This window comes from Chroicocephalus ridibundus, chromosome 7 (assembly GCF_963924245.1).
Source record: "Chroicocephalus ridibundus chromosome 7, bChrRid1.1, whole genome shotgun sequence".
Lineage (NCBI taxonomy): Eukaryota > Metazoa > Chordata > Aves > Charadriiformes > Laridae > Chroicocephalus > Chroicocephalus ridibundus.
Window position 1 is genome coordinate 22,080,874 of NC_086290.1, and position 26,691 is coordinate 22,107,564.

General features: G+C 39.8%; 2 protein-coding genes across 4 annotated transcripts in view; one reads left to right on the forward strand and one right to left on the reverse strand.

The window, feature by feature from the left end:
• Positions 1-1,478: 1,478 nt before the first annotated feature.
• G6PC2 (glucose-6-phosphatase catalytic subunit 2) lies at positions 1,479-26,691 on the forward strand. 2 transcript variants are annotated; one of them, XM_063340314.1, is made up of 6 exons: positions 1,479-1,873; positions 2,199-2,308; positions 5,214-5,325; positions 6,163-6,278; positions 7,474-7,767; positions 26,633-26,691. In XM_063340314.1, exons 1-6 carry the CDS (start codon positions 1,656-1,658, stop codon positions 26,638-26,640), a joined length of 858 nt encoding a protein of 285 aa, XP_063196384.1. In that variant the 5' UTR covers positions 1,479-1,655; the 3' UTR covers positions 26,641-26,691. The 2 variants fall into 2 exon arrangements, with proteins under 2 accessions (XP_063196384.1, XP_063196383.1); XM_063340313.1 differs by lacking the exon at positions 26,633-26,691 and having other exon boundaries at positions 7,474-7,985.
• The window catches only part of ABCB11 (ATP binding cassette subfamily B member 11), a 72,219-nt gene continuing 56,247 nt past the window's right edge, over positions 10,720-26,691 (reverse strand). For both annotated transcript variants that reach the window (XM_063340312.1, XM_063340311.1), the window contains exons 21-29: positions 24,369-24,473; positions 24,109-24,270; positions 21,773-21,976; positions 17,513-17,754; positions 17,243-17,399; positions 16,019-16,216; positions 14,994-15,200; positions 14,030-14,176; positions 10,720-13,266 (exon numbers count right to left, since the gene is read on the reverse strand). In XM_063340312.1, the coding sequence (XP_063196382.1) occupies positions 13,066-13,266; positions 14,030-14,176; positions 14,994-15,200; positions 16,019-16,216; positions 17,243-17,399; positions 17,513-17,754; positions 21,773-21,976; positions 24,109-24,270; positions 24,369-24,473 (1,623 nt within the window). In that variant the 3' untranslated portion in view covers positions 10,720-13,065. The remainder of the gene's footprint in view (positions 13,267-14,029; positions 14,177-14,993; positions 15,201-16,018; positions 16,217-17,242; positions 17,400-17,512; positions 17,755-21,772; positions 21,977-24,108; positions 24,271-24,368; positions 24,474-26,691) is intronic.

Below are 26,691 nucleotides of genomic sequence, written 5' to 3' on the forward strand. Positions count from 1 at the left end.
AAAAAAAAATATGTAGTAGTCATTCAGAAAAAAATTTCTTTTTAACTTTAAGGTTTTCTACATGGCTCAATGCAACTGGTAGCAATAAACATGTAGGATTTAAGTCTGCTAAAAAGTTTCTAAACCCAGACTATTAATAGCTAAAGTAAATGTGAGATTGTGTCAGGAAGAGAGGTCTTCTAAGTCCTTTTAATTGTCGTGCCTTATTTGTTGAATCTCCTTAATGTTTCCATGTGACTTCCCTGACCACATATCATAAACCCCTGTTAAGCCGTTAAGTCTCTTTTCAGCAAAAACAGTTAAGTAGTTCATGTCTTTGTCTCCACAGTTTGTATAGTTTACCTTTAAGTGCCATGGAGAAAGCAGTAGAGAAGTGTGCAGTGCATATATACAACTGCCTTTGCTTTCTGTTTTTAATTGGTTTAGATACATGGATAATCTCTAATAGAAGATATGAACGTGAGAGCGTGATAAAGAACTGCAGTTTTCCTCTTGCTGCTCTGATGATATCAGATGATGGCATCATCAGACTTTTGGTATCCATTTAATCTCTTGTGGAAAAAAGTTTCTCATGTAGCCACCTCACAAATGAACACGATCTTTTCCTATGCTACAGTTATTAGTACTAATATTGATAAATCTGATGTGGTAATGCATTATTTGCTGTATATTCTTAAAATCCTGCTGTCTGGCAGAAACTCAGTTTCCTCCTGTCTGTCTGTCTTGGAGAACCTAAGTGCTTCTCTAGGGAATACTTCAGGGAATCACTCATAATCAGCTGTTCCCAGCCTTGCTCTGGTTTGCGAAGCAGGGCTCATTCCTGCCAGGCTGGGCAACACACGGGGGCTGCAGTAGGGCAGGCTTCAGCTCCTTCTGGCAGAGGTGTGCAGGACTTGCATCATGTAAGCAATATGCGAGAATGGTGATGCTGGGTGAGATGACTCAGAGGTGAAGCTTCATCTGCATTGTGCCCTGGATTAACATGGCCTCTTGCATGAGGGAAACAATTGTTTTTCAGTGCTTTGAGAATATTGATGCTTTAAAAATTAATCTAGAGGTCAACAGCATTGTTGATGTATGGATGGTAGTTGTATTTTTCATGACAAAATGTGTTGTGCAAAGTATTAGATGCAGCATGGTAACCAAATTCTATTTCAAAGTCAAAGGTACAGCTGTAATGACAATTCTGCAAAGACCAATTATTTGTGTATTCTTTCTGTCCTTTATATGGGCAACACTTAATGAAGTATACACATTGCTAATGTCCATCCTGCAGAGAAATGAACTGTGAAAAAATTCAAGCAAACATGTTCCAACTGTTCATACAAAGAATTGCATAAGTCACACATTGTGTTTCCACAAAACTTTCCCCACAATTTGCTGCTGCTCAGCACGTACTTCACTTAGTTTCCCCCAATTAAAATTTGCAAACAGAAAAGCTTTCCAGTGCTAACAGACTCATGTGCTTTCCTGGAGGTTTGGAGCCACGTGTTCCAGGAATGGCTGGGTACACCACGGCGATACAATATAAAGGCAACGTCAATCACCTTCTCACACTTTTTAATAGCTCCCCTCCATGACTCTCATTCTCCATCACTAGAAACTTAAGATTAAAGGAACTTTACTATATTTCGAGTAGAGTTTAATCCCCTAAAATGGATCTCCTTCATAGCAATGGCGTGCTTATCATTCAGCATTTACAGAGGGACTACAGGGCTTACCAGGATTTCCTTAATTTTATGTCACATGTTGGCGACCCCCGGAATATATTCTCAATTTATTTTCCTCTTTGGTTTCAGCTCAACCAAGTGGTTGGTACTAAAATGATATGGGTGGCAGTCATTGGTGATTGGTTCAACCTCATATTTAAATGGTAAGAAGTTGGATTTATTTTAAAATTTGGTGGTTTTAATGGTGGTTACAATATATGCCTCAAGTTTAGAAAACTTTCTGTGAATAACGTACTAGTAGACTTTCCCCTGTAATTATAAAACAGGAATTCACAATGAAGATATTTAAGATATGTTTGAAAGGACATTTTGATAAGACAAGAAGAACCTATAGAACTATTACAGAATAGTTTTGGCAATATACTCATATTCATTGTAAGATTATTTGTCATGCTTTGCTGAGGCCTTCCTACGTAAGAATCTTTTTATTGTGTTTCTGCTTCATTTTATGTTATTTTTTTTTGTCAGGATTTTGTTTGGGCATCGCCCGTACTGGTGGGTGCAAGAAACAATGATTTATCCCAATCAGTCAAGCCCATGCCTTGAGCAGTTTCCTATAACATGTGAAACTGGACCAGGTAAGAAATGTTGGAGATTACATTGGGACATTTAATAGAAATAGTGGCTTTTGGGGGAGAGAGGATGTCACTTACGAAGATCTTATATGATATACAAATCTCAGACCTCATGTTTAAAATAGCACCAAAACACAGGACAAGAATAAGGAAGAAATAAGATATGATAGATGTTTGATTGCTGTAGGACAAGAATGTTTACTTCATTGCATTTAAACAGTGCAACGGAGGGGGATTTGCTTTAAAAAAGTAACTCCTACTGGACTGAACCAGCATATCGGAAAGGAATTTTCTCAAAACTTGTGTCCTAGGTTCAGAAAGAGTGATTCACTTGCTTTGTCAGGTCCCTTTTTTGGAACACTTGCAGTGCCAATGACATCAGCTTGGGGAGAGAAATTCCAGAGCAGGGGGCTGTTGAGTTTGAGGGCTTGTGCACTGTTGCAAGAATTATTCAAACCACAAAAACGAGTAGGTGGTTCAGTGTAAATAACAATAGTATCAACAACTGATCATGTAATGTATGGAAATGTACATACATCGGTGGAAAATGGAACCCTTCTTCCCAGAACCAGACAGTGGCACTGAATCTGTGTGTGTGGGTACGTGTACAAATACATGCGGAAAAAAAGGTCTCTGAAAAATGTACCTTTTCAATGTATGTTCAGTTTTTTATATCTCACTGTCTTCTCTGTGAAACTCAAATGCAGTCCTGCTGAAGTTAAATGAGCTTGTGCGACCTTAATATGTGAAATAAGGTAAACTTACACTTAGCTAACTGACTGAATTTAGCTTAATTCATTGTACAAGAAAATATTGACTGTGGAAATGAATGTGCTTTGTGCCTCGTCAATGCCACTGCAAGCTTTTAAGTGGTTTGCAGAGCTGTATTTTGTTAACAATATCCTGCATTTTATCCCACTGTAATTTTGAATGAGAAGCTTAAACCCTTGTATCAGGCAGGGTTTAAAATGCCTGGTCTATATGTGATCTGCAGTCTTTCTCAAGTGAATTCATTTGGGACGTAACCCAAAGTATTAAGGTCCTTCAGATCTTTTCAAAAGCCTTCAGAATTAAGCCCATTCAGCACCATGTAATTCCAAGCCCTGACTAAGGAACCAGTCAGTGTGGTTCATTTTGTTTCATTGAACCAGAAGGCCATTTTCCTCTCTTACTTTCTTCCTGAAGTAACAAATCATTCCTGTTTCTGTCCAGTGGGTACCACTGTCATATTGATTCCTTATTTGCACTTACAATGACTGCACTTTCTCCCATCTCCAGACTTGCCCTTGACCATTGGCAATATCTGTCACTCACCTGTTCCTCATTACCAAGAGGAGGTGCAGTGAGTACAGCTGTTAGGTGCACACAGTCATTGTGTGAGCTTACGTGGTACTTCACACACTTTTTATATATGCATTTTATATGAAAAGATTAGAGAAGCAGCCGCAGATGTGAGCAGGGCATATCCAAATATTGATAGGATTGCCTGAAGCCCAAACTCTGTGGCCCAACAAAAGGGAAAGCTGAGGGAAGTGTTTATATAACTACATGGCAAGCCATCTAGGACCTGAATTTAGTTTGTACTTCTAGAATGAGTAAACATAAATCTTAAGGTGGAGTTTATGCTGTTTCCAGTAGATAATTTGCAGATGAACTATGAAACATTTTTCCTAGATGACATTTTCCTAGATTAGAACAAAGAGAAGCTTTCCCAACGCTGATATACAACAGTATGGTTTCCTTATCAGTGGCATCTGTTCTGTTGTGAGGTTTAGAATTGTACATCTGTTAAAAAATTAATGAAAGAGTTGGTAGTGTGATTACTAACAATACTGCCAACAGGATACTGAAAATGAGTGTAGGGAGCCAGAAATCATTGTGCTTGTCCTCCCTAGACATTCCTGATTTCCTGCTTCACTGAAATATTCTTTTGCTTTGCAACCTACTATATAGTGCTGGGTCATAACACATTCTTTGGCCAAAACGATTTCTTCTGCCAATGAAATAACACTGTCCCTTTTACTTTTCTTTTGTCTCCACAGAAAGCCAAGCTGTAAAAGTCTGGTATAGACAGGTTCCAATGATCTAATTTTCTGTCCTCCTCTGTTTCCATTTCTTGAATGTATACCTGGTGAACAGGGAAAAAGAAGTGGCAGAGTAATTTTAGGAATCATTTCCCTTGCATTGTGCCAGCATACTTTGGTGATTTTTGCAGCTGTAGGTACTTCTCTATGGCTTCTTATTGTTCCCAGAAAAATTAAATTAAAATCTATAAAATTAAATAAGGCACAAAGACACAGTTCTTCCATCATACTTCAGGTACTTGTCTAAATTTATTACAAAACTACCTAAAATGTGAATTACCTGGACTGCAACATTACTAATGAGACACAATCACAATTGCTAACGCCATGGTAATTGGAGAAGCAAATAAAAGGCAATTTGGAAGGGCCATCTAAAAGTTATACTGGTACTTATACTGTTACAAAGAGCTAAATCTCTGTTACTCCCTCATCTGATCCTCATATATGACTTCTACATTGTATGCTACAGCCCTAAGAGAGCCCTAGGTGCTTTTCGTTCTTAAAAAATCACCATCCAAATCTAAGTAATGGAAGAATACTATGCTTTCCAATCAAGATACGAGCTTACACCCATATGATGTGGTTAAGCTGTTACCCACTTGACTTTCAGACAAATATTCTGGATTCTGTATAGATGAGTCTAATGAAAAATTCATATTGAGAAAATAAACTGTTGAGAAGCAGTTGATATTCTTTCAGCCTTTGTTAAGCATGTTCTTTCTAAATTATTAGGTGCCTGAGTAACTGCCAGTAGACATTTTCTATACGACAAATGTTACAGTCATATTTTTTAAGCTTGAATATTTCCTTTTTGTTTTTCCTAGGAAGCCCATCTGGACATGCCATGGGATCTTCCTGTGTCTGGTATGTAATGGTCACAGCAGCACTTAGCTACACAGTTAGGTGGAAAGATAAATCAGCAGTTACCCTTCACAGGTCAGTGTCTTTCCATTATTTTAACTCATACAGATATTTCTTTATATACATGCTGTGTTTTTAATGGACTTATTTTAACGAAATATTCATAGTTTGTTTTGTCCAGTTTGTAAAAAAACACCCCAAACTTTTATTATTATCTACTTCAGATTAAGAAAAAGAATATTAAGAGGATTTATCCATTTGTATAGGTTGGTACTTATTAACTTAACAGTTGTTGCATACAATATTTCTGAATCAGCTTCTATTTAAGGTCATGTCAGATCTTCGGCGTTGGAAGTTTTGAATTCTGTTAATTGTCTGTTGGTTAGTACATACATTTACTGCTTTGATGGTAGTCCTTCTTACCCCATTTTACAGCAAATGTGCATAATGTTGGCAAAGTTCAGTGGAACATGTTACTCAGCTGTGTGGGCAAGTCTTACAATTGCTTTGATGGCTGCCCTTTCCAAGCCTGACAAGGTTGCTCCCATACTGTATGAATTTTGTCACTAAACTAAATGAATTTTTGCATTTAAGTATGACTTCATGATGAGAAATATGTTCAAGGTCCTGGTGCTAATATAACTTGCCATTGATGATTTTCATCACTAAAACCATGGTAGTGTTTGGATCTGAAACTACTGGGGTCTGTTACTGCAGCCCTAGATGTGGCTGCAAGAGCAACCACTCTTGGTAATGTTTTAGTACTGACTTCTAGTTTTTAACCATCTGGTTCTAAACTTCTCTAGTTGTAAACCTCTGCTTGGTAAAAATAGGAGCCTGACACAAGGGGGCCTGGTGTAAATTACTAGGTGAAATGTCTTAATTTTTAAGCATCTCCTTTTTCCCCCGTAGATTGACATGGTCATTCCTCTGGAGTATTTTTTGGATTATCCAGATCATTGTGTGCATCTCAAGAGTATTTATAGCAACACATTTCCCTCATCAAGTTATTCTTGGAGTATTTGCTGGTAATGTTGCTATTTTTTCTTTTCTTTTCTTTTCAACATATATGCAAAATATGAAAAAAATTAAATATGAGAAAAGCCAAGAGATTTTTAGTAGTGCTACGCAGCTACACAGCTTGCAGCTCTGGTGGTGCTCTGTGCTGTGGAAGACCAAGGATTTGATGATAGTCTAAAGGTAAAATTTGCAAGGTAGTACCTGCTGTCTTTGTAATTCACACAGGGAGTGAGCCCTTGCCCATGTGCCAATTGATGCTGACTGCATTATGTCCACACTGCCACAGACTAGCGCTATCTGGTTTGTACTAACTGCACCTGGTATTTATCTGTGCTGCCTTTGCAGAAGGGATCAGAGAGGAAGTTGCTCCTATATGGCCCTGACCTTTCCTCTCAGGAGGAAGCTATTTGGTTCACTTCAAATGGTGTCCAGGTGCAAACTAGCACATGTGCAGTGTGGACAAGCATGGGGCAAAACAGAGAAAAAGGGAAATTAGCACTCCCCAGGGTGATTTAAGAAGCTAAAGTATGATTTTCAGAATTACTTAAATGTGTTTCAAATTGGTATTTAGGAAGTTCAAACTATGAACAATCTCTCTAGTATCTATCTGATCTCAAGGAGGGTCACCAGAGCGTTGAACAGGGGCTGCCTGCTCCCGTTCTCTCTCTTTCATGGATGCAGAGCAGCCTGTGCAGCACTGGCTTGCAGTCCAGCCCTCTCTTTTCACAACCAGCATAAAATGAGTAAGAAGTAAGGTAAGAGTGTTCTGTGTCTTTTCCATCAACACTCAAAGCCTGCGTGGGAACTGGTATTGAATTCAGCATCGCTGTGTCTTTGAGTGCGAGTCTCTTGTGGAAAAGGAATGTTCTAGCTTACATCTAGTTTACGTCTAATATTTGATGGATTGTCATCTGGGAGATGCACTCAGGCATAAGGCACACCTCATATCAAAAACATGCAGTGCTTGGTATTTAATATTTTTTTTCCAAAGTAGCAGTATTCAGTGGGAGAAGAGGTTTTGTAATGTACTACAGAAGAAGTAAATTTTGTGTGCGTACGTGTTTATATACATACATACATACATAAAATACATAGATATATTAATCTGTCTTCAGAAGTCAGATTCTACAGGGGCACTGTAAAAAGCACTTTTTCAAAGTACAAGTGTGTTGTTCCCTGTAACACTGAGTTTCCAATCCACAGGCATTCTTGTGGCAGAAGCATTTGAGCATACCCCTGCTATTCAGACAGCAAGCTTGAGAATGTACATCAAGACAAACTTGTTTCTTTTCATCTTTGCCCTTGGCTTTTATCTGGTCCTCAAGCTTCTTGATATTGACTTGCTATGGTCTGTTCCAAAGGCCAAGAAGTGGTGTGCCAACCCAGACTGGATAAACATTGACACAACTCCATTTGCTGGACTGGTGAGGAATTTAGGTGCACTCTTTGGCTTAGGTCTTGGAATTAATTCTGAAATGTTCATCACAAGCTGCAAAGGTAAAAATAGCTGTAAAATAAGTTTCCGCGTATTTTGTATAGCTGCTTCTTTAGCTATGCTGCAACTGTATAATTTCATTAAGATCCCTACTCATACTGAGTATTTGTTCTACATTCTCTCGTTTTGTAAGAGTGCAGCTATGCCTCTGACTGTAGTTGCCTTGGTTCCATACTGTGTCCACTCATTAATGAGGACAACTGAAAAGAAACTTAATTAGATAAAGTTTCCAAATGGGTGGCAATGTGGGGATGGATATGAACTGTTCAAGAACCCTCTGCAAAGGCAGTTTTGCTAACTGATTTTAACCAAGGGGGATGCCACTGCGTCTTTGATGTGCTCCTGGTAAGTAACCAGTACGTCCAAAATCAGTACATTCAAGAATGACTTTGGCAGCTCAGACATATTAATTGCTGATTTTATTCCTAGAAATACTGCAATGAGGGACACTGTAGTATGGTTATATATGACCCAATACTCTGGGTCATAACAAAGTTTTAAAGTATAATCAACTAGTTCTATTTAGCTACTTGGTGGTCTTTTAGTGCTGTCTGTCTCCAACTAGATGGTGCTTCAAGCCTCAGTTGTATATAGTGATACTCAATATTCAGGTTTTTTTATATATAGATATTGTGTGTTAAACTGATAGATAATGGTGTGACAGTATCACACCACCTACAACTGTACCCAGGCACTGTGAAGAAGGCCAGCATAGTTATAAATAAGGCTTCAGATTTAACTTATTGAGCTTCCTGAGAAAAACAGCTTTTGATTAAGCCAGATGAGAGAAAAAAAAAGTTTCTTTCAGTTAGACTCTGTAGAATATATTTTTGCATTATTGTCTGATTTTTGTCATTTTTACTTTTTGAAAGTGGTCACATAAATCATGAATGACACAGATTACATCTTTGATATTGAAAATACATAAATATGGTGTAACAAATCTTTGGGTTCTGTACATCTACACTGAGCAACAAATGAAGAAAGTTGTCAATAATGAAATTAGCTCAGCATATTGTGCATGCTCCTGTGTTGCAAAAGCAAATTAGACTAATTATGACACGTCAGGAGTCAGAAGCCGGAATCACTGTTAGTAGTTGTGTAAGTCATGAAGATGTGATTGCAGACTAAGTCATTGCAAGTTTATATGCTTGACAGCTTGGTTTACTTAGGGACACAAGTAACTAATATGTCAAATACATGTTCTATATAAACAGGATGCTCTGAATAGACAAAGGGAGTTACTTTCATTTTTCTTCATTATTTAGCACCCACTATTGCATATTCCCTTTTGGTGCTCAATCTTTAAGCAATATTTTGCTGATACCATCTCATAATGCTTAGAATATAAGCAGCATAAAGCTATAATACGGGTAATGAGGGCTGTGTGCATACGATCTGATAGCAATAAGGCTTAGAAGATATAAACGTTATATTGTTTCTAGACTTCCAATTAGTTGTAGGATAATTGAAATGGAAAGAGTCATATTTAATTGGGAAAACACAGTGAATAGTTTGATTTGGCCCTTGGGAATGAACACGATACAAATTACAGAAGCAAATCTGAAACAGACATCCTTATTTAAGAGCCTCCTAAGGCTACATTGACTTAAAAAAGCGATGAATCTGTTTTTAACAGTCTGAGGAGCATTCTGCTTTATGCGTCTCCTGGTATCTTCTGTAATGATTCTCTGAACTCTTCTTCCTGCAGTAGCTGGCCTGAAACCAGTCTTTTTCAATAATTGTGACTCCTTCAGCAAAATGACTTAAGCTAATGTGACTAGAAACAAATAATGAAGAGCAAAGGCAGCTACAACAAAGATTTCTCCCATGTTCAAGATGCTCTGTGCTTTGTTATTCCCTGCCAATGAGGTGACCTACAAGGCGTCACAAAACGCTATTAGGTTGATCTAGCTGTCCTTCTGTTCCTCACTCCTCTTGGCCAACAGCAGGGGATTCTTTGTGCGCAGCCGTCTGTGGCTCTTGCAGCAGCGTTTGGGCCAACTGGCAATGTTGGCTCTTCTAAGCTGGGAGTTATGGGCAGACATCACATTTCTAAGCTCCTACCACATGAGGGTCTGTGCTTCCCAGTACTGATAGAATTTTGGTGCCTCTGTTGGGATAGACACAACCATTAATGTAGAATGACTACTTGCATTTCTGCAGTATTCTTCTAGTACCATACAGACATGTAGGAAGACATGGGCTCCCACTCACTTTCTTGGAGCGTCCTATTAATTCAGCCTTCAACTTCAGTGCTTCAGGGAAAGGGACAAAGACGAGCTTCCTGTCTGAACCACCTCTTATTCTTTTCCTCAACTATTAAAGCATTACTAAAACCAAGAATCTTGGTAAAATGGAATACATTAAGTTAGTTTATTTTTGCCAGTAACTTCACAAATTAACCTGTTCATAAAGCAATGGCAGTAGAATATGACACTTTCTGAGCAGCTGAGTGTGTTGGGCTATAGAGCGTTGTGCAACTGCCTGAAGAATCTCCAAGGAGGGCTCCCAAAACTTCAGAGTTAGCCTTTTCCAGAGTGGTGGGATAAACAAGGGTCTAGATATAATATTGATATTTTGATAGAATTAGAATTGTAAATCAAGAGGCATTTAGTTGATACAGTGAAATAGAGCTACATGTCCCTTAGTCAGGCTTTAGTAAATTTATCGCAGTTGAAAATTACACTTCAAGCCTTATTTAATAAGATTGTGTGGCACCTTAACTAAGAGCTAGCAAATTGTTAAAAGTTTAAACTGTAACTTCATCAGGCCTTTGCAGCTTTTTTTTACTGTTAATATTTGGAACAGATACAGAGCATATACACTCATATGATGGGCTGAACTACTCAACCTGGTTTGGGCCACAAGACGCCCTTTTGAATTAAGATTTTCCTATGTAATAAGGAGGATGGAAGGTGCTTGACTGATCCCCTTGCTCCCACTAATGGGATTCCAGGAGAAACTACTCTGTTATTCTTGGCTTAGAGATGCCCAAATTGGGGTAATGCAATTCCAAAAGTCCTTCCATCTGTCTGCAGAAAGTTTATCACTAGGCAGAAATTACATGAAGTGAGCGTGTCCCTCGCTCCTCATACAAATGAGCTGGCAAGCTGGCATTACATTCAGATCACACCACTTTTGCTAATACGCAGCTTTTCATCCTCCTCATTCCTGTTATGTCCTGATGGAAGAACTCTGGCTACAGACAGGCTGTTCCTGCTCAGGGTAGTCTCTTTGGAGCAGGGCCTATATTTGCAGAGCAGTTACTCAGGTGCCATCCCAATACACTCTCATGGTTATAGTTATCCAGAGGAATAGGGTGGCTGGAAAAGCAGATAATGCAGCTGCCATGGACCGTGCGGAGAAACATACAGCAGGAAACACCAAATGGCACTGTCAGCTACTTCTGTCAAGACAGAAAGACACAAGCAAACTTCTTTGCGTCTGCTCAGGGGTCTTGTCACCAAGCTCCAGGGCTGGGGGAACTTACCTGTGGGGCAGCTGCAGAGGAAAGGCCAGTACAGCTCTGCACCAAGCAGTCCATCAAGGCTTGTTGCTCATGCCCAGATGCACCATGTAGCTCCACTTATACTTTAGTTCCATCACACAGGTACTGAAGGGCTTTATAACCAACTGGTTGTCAATAGCACACAGGTATAAAGTGGCAGGAGATGGCACCCAAGAACATGTAACACCAATGCGACTGTCTGTGAACACCATGAGTGCCTTTGTTATACAGGCATACTTCCCAGTACATAGCTCCCAATATTTACTAGCTCTCTAAAACCAGGATGATGTTATGAAGAGGAGCAGTAGCAGTACCACCCAGCTGGGTCCATGTCACTGTGCTCCTGCAAGGAGGTGGCAGGCTCCTTTGCAGGCAGGAGCTAGTGTAGTTGCGTTGCTCTTCTCAAGAGCTCCATCCTGCACAGCAGACCCTTGTTACGGACATGCTCTAAATACAGACAAATACTTGTTATCATCTGCTGCAAGATACTCATTTGCTTGTCTGAAGGGTGAGAGATGAAGTGCTAAAGCACAAGAGCCAATAAAAAATACAATTTATTGCTATAATTTCAGCCACAAAAGTGGTGTCCTTTAGGCAAAAGAATTATGGAATAAGTACACATAGTAATTGCAGTTTTTAATAAAGAATAGTTATTTTTCCATGGCCTTAAATACTAATATAAATTAAATATCATATCAGTATGTCAATAGAGAAACAGGCAGTAGACCTTAAAATAAACTAATACAGATAAAAGCTTCTGCCAGAAGAACATACTTCCTGACCTTTGTAATTTCTCAAAGAATTGTTGCTCGATTTATCAACTCTGCTTAATACAAACAGCTAATTATGGCTATTTTCCCCCCACCTTTACTGCATATATTTATGGTTTTATAAAAAATACTCATCGTCTTGCCTTCTGAAAAAAAGACAACATATTATCCATCGCTATCTCAATAGAAGTGATTTAAATGACTGTGACGATTAACTGTAGGATTTTGCATTGATTTAACTAAAGCATTTATTCCTGTTCAAAATCTGTTTGACAGCTTTGATCAGAGTGGTGAGTGTAGGGGAAATGATCCTCACCAGCTTCTGTTCCTCTTCTTGGCTGCTTTCCTTACTTTTGTGGAGCTGCCTTCTTTGTAAGTACGTGACGGTTTTGCTGAAGGGGCACGGCTCTGTCAGGCTCAGGGCACCAGTGTGTTGGTGCTGTAGCTGCACACAGTGGAAATCCAGCCTCTCCCAACAGCACAGCTGACGTGGTATGGTACAGACGGGCGGGAGCGTGGGGCTTCCATACCCACAGTAAGGGTATCATCTGTTGTAATCCTCTGCAGACCCAGTGTTAGGAGAGATTTGATCCTTTCAGATATACAGCCTCATTCTTGGGATTGTGTTTTATTCGTAGAGCTTACCTAGACAAGTGGCAGTTTCCAGAACACTAGAGCGGAGTCTTCCTTGATTGCTAGTTGAGGAACGACAGGACTGTGTGGTCTGACTGCAGGTGGTGGCAATTCCCCAGCTCAGCAGCAAAGATCTTTTCCATTTTCAGGCTTTTTTTCCCTTTGCAGTGAGCTAAACTACTTCCTGAATGCATCAGTTTATGCTTAGTCCCCTGCGTGTGCCTGACAAGTGTGCTTGATGCAGAAAGCTACATACATTTAGGGTACCACAGAACTCACAATATTGTAGAGCACTTTGTAGCACAACGGAGTACCAACATACACGTACCTACTGCAGAGTATTTGCTGACAGACAAAGTGTCTTTCACATTTAAAATCACAGTAATTCAGCTAATTGGGGCTCCAGTGGTAACAAGCTTATAATAAGCTCCTTCCATGGCCATCAGTTCATCATGAGTGCCCCTTTCAATGACGAGTCCTTGTGACATCACAGCGATGATGTCTGCATTCTGGATCGTGGACAAGCGGTGGGCAATGACGATGCAGGTCCGCCCTTCTCTGGCCTTATCCAGTGCTGCCTGCACAGTCTGAAAGCAACAGACAAAGTGTCAGAGTGAAAATGGGAAAACCAAATTGGGGCTCAGAGCTGTAGGAATCTGATTGTTTCAATTGACCATATTGTGCAACTTGTAAAAGCGACTATGAGGCTAAATCAAAGATTACATTACTGCTGTGCTTAGCTGGGTCATGAACTCAGTTTCTTAGCAGTGCAAAGAAGGGACAGGTAAATGTAGACAGCAGTAGAAATTAAGGAAGGCCTTTATTCAGCTGACATGCTGAATGTCAGCTCAGTGTGGATATGTTTTTAAATTTTTACCATTTCTCTAATATCTGAGTGTAACCAAGCCATGCAAATTATTGCCCAACTTCTTAGACCCCTCACTGCTGTTTTCATTAGTTATTCAGGCTCATCATTCATATGCTTGAATACATTTTTCCTTTTTTTTTTAATGCATTTTGCATTATTTTTTTAATGTGCAGAATCTGTATTTATGAAACATTCCCACTGAATGCTTTGAAACGCAGGGAATTAGTATGCAGATTTCTGAGAAAGTGCCACCTCTCATTGGCAGTCTAAAAGACCCTGTAGCTGGCTGCTGGTTTTATATCTGTGCTTTCGGGATCTTTTGAAAAGACGATTAAAAATATAAGTGATGAATTAACAATAGGGAATAATGTTGTGGTCATGTAGTGGAGTATGTTGGGATGTCTCTGTAGAAGAGAAAAAGGCATTGTACATTGTAAACCATTGTATTAACTTTCGCTTATTGCCTATCACTGCGCATTTACCTTTTCACTTTCTGTGTCTAAGGCGGATGTAGCTTCATCCAGTAATAAAATTTTAGGATCTCGTATGATGGCCCTCGCTATAGCAATGCGTTGTTTTTGCCCACGAGACAGCTGGGATCCTTGAGCACCAACATTAGTTTCGTATTTCTGAAAAATATACAGAAGGGAGATTTTATTCAAGTGTAAGCAAACACTCTAGTACACAACCTGAAGGAAGAGTAGGAGGAGAGAGACAAGCGCGCTGACCATTGCTGCCTCCTTCTTAAAAAACCTGGCAGTGCAGAAATACTGTAAGATTCCGAACCGTACTTTGCAGTGCACATGGCCCAGGAGCCCAGGCGGTATGGTGACGGGCCTGGAAGAAAAATTTGATAGCCAGAGGATGGCTCATTTGTCTAAGGCAAAAGAAATCCCCCCACCCTAGATTTGGGAGACGAGGTTAAAAGTTATTTAAGGGCTTTCTGGACAGGTGGTTTTTTTGGGTGCCTAATTTGTATTCATACTTTTATGTTCTTCTGCTTTATATTTATATGATTTCAGTGCATTTAAATACTTCAGTGCACGTAAGCAGCAAGCTTCAAATATTTTTGTCTAAGTATTGTGCCCTAGTCGCCGGTCACAGCTGGGAACAGGAATTGTATTTCCTGGTGCTGTGGAACGCTTTGACTGCTGAACTGTGCTGCTGCTTCTTTCTTTTCAATGGCTTTGAAAAATCTTCCCGTTTCTCCTAGTTCAGAGTTGTAACTGCTGGTTTCAGTTTCATAAATACTCGCCTACTGTGTAAAAACCTCAGGAACATATGAGGCATGGTCTCAACACCCTCTTTTCTCCTACTATTACAGCTGTTAAAGTAAATAAAAGGTGTGTATGTGTAGCAACTTTAACTGGGTTTGGAGCAACTCCTGCTGCAACGAACACCGAGCGGCCTATCTGTAGTCCCAGCCAAGGCCTCACAGGTACTTACATCAGGCAGTGACATGACAAAATCATGCAGCTGAGCCTTCTGGGCTGCTTCTATGACTTTTTCCATCGTTGCCTCTTTGGTGTTACTGCCATATTTAATATTTTCAGCAATGCTGCAGTCAAATAGCACAGGCTCCTGGGACACTATTCCAATTTTTGATCTAAGGAACTGTACATTTATTTTCGTGGTGTTGTGTCCATCTATTAACTACCAGGAAATAGGAGAAAACTTGAAACATCATTTCAAAACAACAGCCTGCAAAACCCAAACAGTTTATAGCAAAACTAAATGATTTAGCCATATTACTAAAATGTAAAAACCACAGATTTAAAATAATTTGAAGAATCTGCTTATATTTGACTCCTTTGTGCATGATGTGTATTTTCTGGGTATGTCTGTGCTCCAGCCAAACGCTAGACCGTTTGCTTGATCTTAAGTCCAAGTGACCTATTTAATTGCTTAAGGTTAGCCACAGGCTTTGTCGCCTTCCTGGCATAGCGATCACCACACTTATTTCTTCCAAAGAAAGAGAAATCAAACTAGATGATTAAGTACACGAGCAAAAGATACAAAAGCTTTTTAAAGCTTCAGTAATCCAGTAATCGAATAACTGGAAGTTAAATCTAGACAAATTCAACCTGCAAAGAAGTTGTATGTTGAAACTGTATATTTAGGGATGTTCCAGACTCTTTGTGGCTCCGTTTGGGCATAATTTGTGCTTGTGCTCCCACGATGTACACTGCACATTGTATGTTTCATACAGGAGCTACCAAGGTGAATGCCTATGGCCTGCGTAATGCACGAGGGTACGCCTGAGGCTTGTAGTATTCTGATCTTGCCTGAATATATCTGAGACGACACTCAGGAACTGTCAGAACAGTCTGCATCTGTTTGAGAAGGAGCTGAAGCCCCAAGCTGTGTATGTACGTGCCACCACTGCTAGGCTGCACAGTAGGACACATTGAAAAGAGTCCTTGTAGCATTGCTGAAAACAACAGCACACAAACCACGTTCCCTTTGCTTACCACACTTCCCGCCTCAGGGTCGTAGAAACGCTCCAGAAGCTGCACACTGGTGCTCTTCCCACAGCCACTACTTCCAACAAATGCCAAAGTCTGTCCAGGCTTAACAGCTACAGTGAGTCCTTTCAGGACCTGAATATCAGGCCGAGAAGGGTATGTGAATTTACAGTTAAGAAATTCAACGCTTCCCTTGAAATCGTCCTGGTGAAAAAAAAAAAAAAAGAGAAGGATGCTACAATGAGCTTGAGCTCGAAACTGAGTTGTAAAGGACAAAGTCACTCTTCTGCAGATTCCATTCTTGCACTCCTTATTTAAAATATGAAAAGTGCTTGTGAAATTAGCCCAGAAAGAAGGATAAAAACCATACTGGAAGAGCTCTCCTAGAGATGGAGCCATTAGCGGTAACACTATTGCTCTGATTATACTTCCCCGTATTGCACTGGTCAGAGGCAACAATTGGAAACAGATTTGCCTTGCAAATGGGTAAGTTTTTTATTTTAATACAGGCAGTGTCCAAGTGTAAATTTGGTGATAGTCCAAATACATTTGTGTAAAAATCTGGATTTGGTAAAAAAATAAAATCAATCTAACTTGGCAACATTAAAACAATACAAGAATCCAGGTCAATTTTCCTAGAACTCTTAAAAAACTCTTACAAAACTCTTGAAGGGAATCAAGCTATTTCATTTTCATCGTTTGAAGCAGAATACTTAATACATTTGGTTCATAACAATGATATCGAGTTTTTGTTTAATTCTGAAAAAAAATACATGAAAAATAAACTATTTGAATTTTCTGGGTCTGACTTTCCAATTCACCAAAAATTGAGCATTTTCATTTTATCTGACTCAAAGATGATTCGCCTCCTCATGAACACCCCCAATATTTGGATATGAATGGAAAAAAAGCCTCCATTATAAGCCAGAGATAGTCAGGTCTATGCGCGAACTGTGGAGCAGAAAGAAAAAAACATGCTATTCTGTGAGTCATCTAAATTGGTCCTATTCCAATTTACAGGAGTTTTACATTGACATATTCCTAATCACCACACTTTGTATTACTCTTGCTGTCAAGTACAGAGCGCGCTGCTTCCAAAAGAGCAAAGACAAGTAACAATTATACAATCAGCATAACCTTCCTGTAAAGCAGTAATCCTCATTGACTTATAAATCGTTAGTGCAACTTCAATGCTGTATGACATCACAAATTACTCATCTCCGCTCTTACCCATTTTTCCCCTTTTTCACTGTAAACGCTGATTTTCGGAAGCCGATCAACCAGTTGAAAAAAGCGTGCAGCAGATGTTTTGGCTTTGGCATAGTTTGGGGTATAAGAAGAAGCCCTTCCCAAAGCAGTTCCACTGGTGACAACAGCAGAGATCACCCTGCGGGGAAGGGGGACACGGTCATTCCTGGGAAGCAATCGGGAAACCGACCGCTGCACCAAGACCAGCGCTTCCGGAGAGGAGCCTGTTTGTGTCTCCAGGCAGGCTCTCACCTGAACACAAAGCTGTAGTGGAGTCCTTCAAATTCAACTAGAAACCCCCCGTATCTGTAAGAGACAGCGTTGGCAATGAACACTATGCTCTGGGCAAAGCCAAAGCAGATTCCATAAACATGTGCTTTTTTGGTTGCAGCTTTATAAGGCATATCCAGGTGCTTCTCAAAATTGTCGATAAACGTTTTCTCTTTCCCTATCCCAGCTACAGTCCTGATGTTAGAGAGGGCTTCACTGGCAATCTGGAGGAGAAAAAAATATATAGGTAAAAGCTCCTAATTTTTACTTGGAAAAGTAGAGTGTGCTCTTTCACAAATGCATGATTCTTTCACGACCACAGGACACTAATGCCATATAAAAATTGATTCAGATATGATACAGACTGGCCCAAATGTCAGCCAACCTAACGAGAAACTTTCCTCCAAGCAATTATCTACTAACATCCCCAATAGTAATGCTCTGTCTGCTCCACTAGAGCTAAGTTACTGCAAGCACACTTGGGAAATTGGGCACGTGCTCTCACGTGTGACTTATTTCACGTAATGGGACTAAATGGGACATCCACAAAAACAAAAATGGTTTTAGGAACACTGTTATTTCCTTGATTGCATGCATTTATTAACTAAAGATATTTAAATTACTTTATTTGTTTTACTTATAGCAATAGTCAGAGAAAGAGTTAGAAGGGATGCTATCCCCAGCTTCTGTTTCATAAATTAAAACCACTTGGATTTAGTATGTTTCCTCACCTGCTCACCCTCCCTCTTTCTCTTGTTTGTGTCCAAAAAGCCTGATGAGATGGAAAATATAAATGGAGGGTGGCACCTTGGTTCCTCTAACATCAGCGACACAATTATTTACCTTGTACATGGGCAAAGAGGAAGCAAATGCTTGTCTGTGTACATAGAAAAATGCAACACAGGAAATTGTGAGATAATCCCCATGGAAACTTCTCTGGATCTTTAATTAATTGTAGGCTTTATATTGTGCTTTGTCACCAGTCAGAATTTGGGTTTCTGCCCCCCAAAAAATAGCAGTGCAACTTGATCTATAGAAGTAAACTGACAGTTTGTTTGATCCTAATTTCACGCTACTTGTCTGAAGTAATTTTATTAATAAATTGGTTTAAAATGGTGTACTTTGCCTGGACTTTAATAGTAACTTCATAGTGTGACGCGTTCCTTTGGGAAGCAATTGTCTGGTATATGGCTTATGAATGTTTTCAGCATGTAGGAAGGGATCTGAATATAAATCATTAAAAATATTCCATCCAATTTGAGGGTTTTTTTCCTGTCCAAAATTGAGAGTCAAATCTCTTGCATTATCATACAACGTGAAGGAGCGGATAAGGAGGTACGGTGAATTGGATTGTTCAGACTGTGCTTTTCCATGTTTAGCACGGCTGATGAGCAGTCACTGTGGAAGAACTCACAGCGTTTAGCATTTGGACGCAGTACTGGCAAATAAATTAGAAAATAACACCAGACATAATCAGTCGTCACCAAAAACTGCTGGAGCATTGCGTGCCCTTTTCATCCCAGCCTCTGGGTTATTCTGTTGGGTAAAAGCTGGTGCTTTTACTCATTAGTGAAGTTTCTTCCCTGTGAAGACAGTATTTTGATTTATCACTTTTTGTAAATAATTAAACCATTCTGAATGCAGGCAATTGGCCAAGTCTTAATTCTTCCTTGGTTTTCTGGAACTGGAGATTGTCCCTAACAGCACTCAGCAGTGGCCCATAAATGTATTCACTTGATTAGTGATACCAAAGTCAAGTGATATTAATTCACATAATCCCTTTTGCGCATTTAAAAAAAAAATAAAATCCAGAAGTCTGCATGTGTAGAAAGTCAACATGATTTTCTGAAATTCTGTGCCCACAGTCATGACACACTTCTTTAAATCACACCTAGAAATGGGAACTGGGAGCTGAAGATTTGCTTCTTCAGAAGTCAAAAAGGGGGGGTGGCAGGCTGAGCTGCCTGCAGCAGGCAGTGGGAAAGAAACAGCCAGCAGATGCAGAGCTGAACGGGGCAAAGGGCTCCAGTCCATGCGTTTGCTGCAAAGATTCAGGTCAAGAGGAGACGGTTGGTTGAGAGCTCAGATGGGGCAGGGTGGAAGGTGGGATGGGTAAGATGTTTGGTGGGCAGGACTTTAAGAAGAAGGACTGGGAGGAGTGGGAACTCTGCAAGATTCATTTTAGGATGGGCTAAAGCAGCTCTGCAGAAGGCAAATCTATGAGGCTTTGAGAGGGCCTGCAAAGCATACTTTTTCTGATGCTAAAAATACGGCAGCCTAAAGCAGGGGAGAAGCCTCAGGCATTACTCTGAGCGGGGTAACCTGAGGTAGTCTTCCTCATGTCGCCTGTCTTCTAAATCCCCTGCATTTCTGGCGCAGTTCATTTTCCACACAGTCAAACTAGGTATAGTTCAAAAGTATCAGATTCTGGGTCACGTGCCAGAACTTAGTGACCCAGGACTAAAGTCAAAGAGTCTGAGTGTTTCAAAGGCAGCAGACCTGCCCGCTGCTCTTCGGGCATAGGAGTGAACTCGTGAGAAAATGCCATTCCTTTCTCTTGTGTCGCTACCTTTTCCTTGTTTGGTACGTGGACTGGAAGTCTTCTCAGCCAGTGCAAACGTCATAAAACTATTCTCAGCCTTGTGTGAACTACAATAGACCTATTCTCAGCCTTAGAGGTGAGGCAGTTGTCCTGGTTTGAGGTAAAACAGAACCAACTTTCTGTTCAGTAATTACTTAGCTAGGCCTCTTCTAACCCTCTGAAATAAACAGCATGTTGTGTCTGAAACGGTTCGTTCAGAGTGATAAGACAGTTTGTGCCAAGGAATGGTACGCAGAGAGGCTCTTGCTTATACTTATTGCTGTAACAACCAAGGTCAGCTAATTTCGTCACTTGCCCCATTGGAGGGTCGGAGGCAGAAAAGCGTAGAGGGGTCCCACCTGCAGGGAGGATGGGACAGGACAGGTGACCCAAAACTGACCAACAGGGGTATTCCATCCCATCTGCCCCACGCTCAGTATAAAAGCTGAGGGATCAAAGGGTCAACTCTCGTCCTCCAATGGCTGACATCCGAGGAGGACCCTGCCTGTTTATCTGTCTTTGATCCCGATCCGTGTGTTCCTGACTCTAACTCTGGAACCCACTTCCCACCCATCGCTGAGTCCAGCCTGGGACTTCCCCAGTGCCTGCCGGTGACATCATCCTGGGAGCTTAATACGGTTTTCTATATACTGTATCTATTTAATTATTTTCCTTTTTATCTTATTATTAATAATTCATTGAAGTAGTTTAGTTTCTTCTAAACTCGTAAATCTCTTTATCTCTCCTCCTCCTCTCCGTGCACAAGAGGCTGGAGGGGAGAACCTGTCACCAGCCATTGGCCAATTTGGCCAAAACCACGACACAGTTCACAGGGTCTTGCAGCCAACGGAGCACGGGATGCTGCTACGTGATACTGGAGTTAGAGTTACGAGGAGGAGGGCTTTAGCCAGGGGTCACTGAACACTGGAGGCATTCTTTACAAGGAAAGGGAATTCCTGCCTCATGTTCCATGATGGTTTAATACCCACACAGGTGTGCTTTCATCATGGAGCAAAATTTAAAGTATTATTAGAAAGTGCTATGTCTACTGTTACAAAGTAACAGAAAAAGGGTTAATGCTTATCTGAATTAAAAAACAATAAAAAAAAAGATTTATGTATTATCTGAGAAATGAGAATTGATAGAATTTTGACCCTTAAAATCCATACATAAAAATAAAGTTATGCCTGTGATCTATCAGCACCCATTCATGGAGAAGCTGGTAAGCTAGTAGGGCCCACTGGAGGAACAATTCTGCTCTCTAAAATCCACGTACTGATCTGTGATTCAGTGCCGAATTCTCAGATGAGAGGATTTCTAAGTGAACAACGGTCATTGCTTTCTAAGGACCACATAATCACAGGGCATGAACAAATGGGTCTTTAAATATAACTAGACAAAGGTGAAACAGACTGCTGAGAGACCTGTGTCTACCAGTTAGGTCCAATAACTTTTGAAAAGTCAGTCATATTCCATGCAGCAAGTGCTTTTGCAGTTAGGGAGTTACCAATGGTGTTTCAATGGTTTGACAAACTGAAATGTGACAACTTATTTGCAAAACATTGCCATTTTAATTTCATTTGAATTATTGATGGTCCCAAATGCCTGATTTTTCAACTACCCGTGACTGCAAATATAAATTATTTTTTAAATAACATTACCCGTCCAGTAGCTTCCAGCGCTTTCTTGTCCTGAGAGGCAAATCCTGTCAACATTTTAGCCTGCACAGCTCCAGATAAGGCCAAAAAGGGCAGGAAACACAATATAACTAAACTCAGTTTCCAGCTGAAGTAGAAAGCAATGATCATGGCCACCCCAATGTTGGTAAAGGAATTGACAATCATTCCTATCTGCGATCCAGTTGCCTTCAAAGAGAAGAAACAGAGGTGATTGACTTGTACTCCAATAGTAACTTCAATAAGCTTTAAATAAATTTTCCTATAAAACTTTAGAAAACTCTAAATGATATCCAAATATCATGAGGCACCAACGGCTGCCGAGTGCATTGGAATTTAGCCAGTTTGGATATACTATTTCCAATTAATCATATCAAGAGAAGGACTGCAAATCTCCAATATTCCTTTCACCCGTCAAACTTTCCAATGAGAACTCAGAAATTTGTTTCTAATGATTGTGAGAAATTGAAATTACTTCCCTTGGTTCCCTGGAGAATGACTCATCTAAATACTCTGTTTAACCCCTGCATTTATCCATCTAAATTTAAATAATAAGGAGAACCCATTTGTAACTTAGCTATTAACAACAAAGTCTCAGCTGTGCTAAAATCAGTAAGAAGCATCACTGAGAAAGGGTGAATTAAAGTTGCGTTTCTGCTTGTCTCTTTATTAAGGAGAAACTTTAAATACACCTTTGACATCACCTTTATTGAATGCATTCATCTTCTCCTTATGTATTTCAAGAACACTGTTCTTTGTAATAAACTTGATTTATTTACTCAAAAGTTATTTTGTTTCATAGCATTAAACAGCAGCCCTAGATTGGAACTGGGTTGCTATGTATTAGAAAAATTATATACATTTGATATCTTTGATCATTTTCAATCGAATTCATTTGCAGGATGTGAACTTGCAGCACAAAATGCTCATCATCTATTCCTCCTCTGACCTGCGGCAATAGGCCAAGGTGCCTCAGACCTGGCCATGGTGGAAGGTTCACCTCCCAGCTCTGCAGAGGCTACCAAAAGGAGCAGCCACGGGGCTGCTCTTACATGGCTGTTGCATCTCTAACACCTGCCTCCCACTCCAAGAGTCCACTTCTTGCTCCCGATGCAGATGTAGACATTTTCAGGCCCTGGACACTTGTGTGCATCTTCTTACCTTCAGCTCGCTCTGCAATAGCAGCAGTTGGCTAAGCTCTGTGTCAGGCAGTGAAAGGTGGAGGACACCGCTGCTCAAGTAGCTCTGTTTTTTTCCCCTGGAGCTGTGGGTTGAATGGCTGTTCCCCACTGCTCTACATGTGCTTAGAACAAAGATGTCCCGTAGGAGGCTATTAAATGGTTCAGTCAGTGTTTTACAAGTTTGTTTATTTCAATTAAAATATGCCCTGTAAGTGCCTGTAAGGGCTGAAGAGGATTGCAGCTGGTTTCTCTGATTCTGTAGAAATTGCTGCTGACAGCGGTTTTGGGAACCTTTTCTCTTGTTTGTCTTTTAAATTTTTAAAACCTCCGTTAATAGTTTTTAAAAACTCGCCTACCATCTTCAGTCAAGCTGAAATGGGACAGTTTTCGTAACAAAGAAATCTGTATGTTTCCTTCTTCATTTCTAGAAAATTGCTTGTATTGGAGCCAAGTAAAATGGCATCTGACTCACTTCTACTAAAGGATCAATTCAGATGGGTAACATTTACAGCTCAGCATGATTTAACCCTCACCCACTAAGGAACAGAACGCATGGAGTTACTGGTTCACTTTCCCAAATAATCAGTCACACTAAAACTGACTGCGTGGTTCCCCGGCTGGAGCACCAACCAGTACTGTAAGCTGTTTTTTCAAGTGGACTGCCAGTTTGAATCAAAATTGTCACAATAAGCACAATATCGTGCTGGAAACTTGAAAACCTGAGTAGTGATGAATGTCACTAAAATACTACTCTGACATATTTTTGAAATAAACACTTAAGCATTGTGGCAAAAAGTTAATTCATCTCCAGAAAAAAAGAAATGAAAACTTTTGCACTGGATGCTCCTTCCGGTTCCATTGATGGTTGGTATTTTATTGATTTTTGTGTTCTTGTTCTGGTAATACAAGCAGAAATAATGGGCGGTAAATTGAGACCCTATTTGTGCTTTTAGGTAAATACAGTAATAATAGTTCCACGTTGACAGTCTATGATAAATAGAAATAGCTTAATTGACTGACCAAGGACTGATCTACGGTGACCTTGCTGGTAGCATGCTCGCTAATTTCCATGACAACGTGCCAAAATAGGCCTTCAGTCATTGCTTGTAGTAAAACAATTCTTAAGTCACCAGCTCTTACCCCTTGGACCTGTGAGGCGTCTGTTGCAAGTCTTGTAGTCAAAGCACCAGGGCTGTTGTTCCGGTCATCAAACCAACCAATGTCTTGCCCCAGCATAGCCTGGAAACCAATTTTCCTTAACCGTCTTGTAAGCAGCTCACCAGACTTTGCAAATGTGTATCCCTGGGGTGCATAAGAATAAACAAGAATATTGTACAGAAAGAGATACCCACTGAGTAAGGGAACAGAAAGAAAATTTACCCATATTAGACTGCTATTACCTGTAGAAACTGTGTGAAAAATGAAAGAATTCCAACAAAGACAAAGAGCAGGCAGACGCCATTGATCTGGATTCTTCGTTCGTTTTCATCAAGAATGGAGAAGGTCTTTAAAAAAAATGGTTGGCATCATATTAGAAGTGTCAGTTTTGCTGTATGTGAGTTTATTCATGACTCCCTATTGCCAAGTGCAGAAGCCCACCCTAGAACCAAAGCCAGAACACAGAGCTCTCCCTCACCCCTTGCAAAGGCCCAATTCCTTATTTTTTGTAAGGAGAACCTGGGTACAACATAATGCTTTTTACTCCTGTTAAACAACAAGTTTATTATACTCGGTGTCTGCACATACTGCTATTACTTGTTACTCATTCTTAGTTATAATTAATCAATCATCCCCCTACTCTAAACAAGATCCAGTGTGATGACCAGAGAATAGCAATGAAATAAATAGCATAGCAACAAAGGAACAGTGCAGCAGCTCTCCTACCTCCTCTCTGATCTACGACATTTGCAACTTTATTGGGCCATACAAAATGCGGTCTGTGTAAATAATTATACCCTGGCATGACTCCCCTTGCACAACACTAACAGATGCTATAATTGCTATAGGTAGGCTTCAAGAGGAACCTATTGTCTTTTACTGAAGGATCATAGAAATGAGCTGTTCGCTTACTGATGGGTACTTAGAAAAAGCGTCAGTGCTTAAAAGTAAAGCCCCTCCACCCCATTCTGCTCCAGTCTCCATGGTATTTTCCTTTTATCTCTGGTTCTTCATATCTGTTTTTTTTAACACCTCCCAACATTACTGGCTGCTGCCGAAGTAGTGGTCCAAATCTAAGTAGCCATCCTTTAGCAACTCCTTTCAGTCAGAGCAGTTGATATATAGGTCAGTCAACCTACCTGGAGTTGTTAAACTACTTCTGCTATTTGCAGGTATAAGCCACAGCTCATGTTTGTACATCTCCACTAACCTTAAATTAATTCTAATTGGATTTCACAGGTAAAAATTGCTATAAATTGTCTAATCTCTCAACCTGTTATCTGTAAGGTATAATTAAAAATAAATTGTGCATTCGACTTTTACTTATATCAAAACCAGCTTAAATTCTTTTAAGTAAGTATTTAACAGTAGAAAGAGAAGAAGGAATTTTCATTACAGCTGCAAAATACCCAAAATCCACAAAAATAAACTTAAGTACTAGTCTTAAAAGGTCAACCCAAGTTATTTATGGTTCCAAGTGAGCTATGCATTGAAGTAACAGGGAAGAATTAGAGCATGAATTTGAGAAAAAGAAGTAGCTGTTCTCTAGTGGGAATTCCACTTCAAGTATTTTAACTTTGTACATCGGCACCTTGGCAACAAAATAAATCTTGCAAAACCCAAAAGGGTAATATCAGAATGGCACTTAGTGTTTCAAGCTAAAAACTGTTCCAATGCCATGCTGTTATATCAGTAGCAAAGCATATTATTTCTCAGATTAATCTTTGTTTAAAAAAAAAAAGTCACCAAGTATGTTTTAATCTGTCATAATAATAACAAAACATATAATGGTCTCCTGCTGTTCCTATTGCCTGAATGAAATCCACTGTACATTCAATAATTCCTGTTTGTCTTTGTAACTTATCTATCTAGAAAAGCAGTAGAAAAGATACTGCTGGTTTGTGTTTGGTCGGTTGGTTGGCTTTTTCTGTAGGAAATATTCTAGTTAAACACCTGGGCTGAATGAGATACAAGGTGAACTCATTGGATGCACAAACTGTGTCCTACGAGGACTCTGGATTTTTGAATTGCCATGGTGGTATTTCCTGTATCATCATGGTATGCAATATCTAGACATGAATGGGAAAATGCACTCCATAGTAGTGGTCATGCCACATGCACAGCTAGCCTAAAACATAACCAGGGGAATAACTAACTACTCATCATTGCAAACATTTGTTAACATGTATGTCGTGCTAACTACAGTGTTGTGATACTTTTTCATATGAAAAAAACATTAGCAAAATATCTGTTGAAATAAATAGGAATTCTAATGAGTAAAACTAATAAACAATATGATAAACACAGTGTGTGATGGATCATAATGTACAGTTGTGAACTGGGATGAAAAACACTACTCTCCAGAGATGCTGATGCTTTTTTCCATCCAATTTCAAGTGATTTCACAAGTGTCTCTGCACAGTCATCCAGAAACACTGGGATGGCCCCATACAGGGGCTGAGGTTAACATTATCTTCTTTTCACACTTTGAAATTTTTCTCTCTAGTTGAATAAATAAATATCAAATACAGATGTGAGCACTGAAAAGAGAGATAAACACATGCC

Bases quoted from the DNA above. Each gene is read 5' to 3' on its own strand.
- G6PC2 (XM_063340313.1), top strand. From the start codon at position 1,656: ATGGATCTCCTTCATAGCAATGGCGTGCTTATCATTCAGCATTTACAG. The intron at 1,874-2,198 runs GTAAGAAGTTGG...TTTTTTTGTCAG, and splicing joins TTCAACCTCATATTTAAATG to GATTTTGTTTGGGCATCGCC. The intron at 2,309-5,213 runs GTAAGAAATGTT...TGTTTTTCCTAG, and splicing joins AACATGTGAAACTGGACCAG to GAAGCCCATCTGGACATGCC.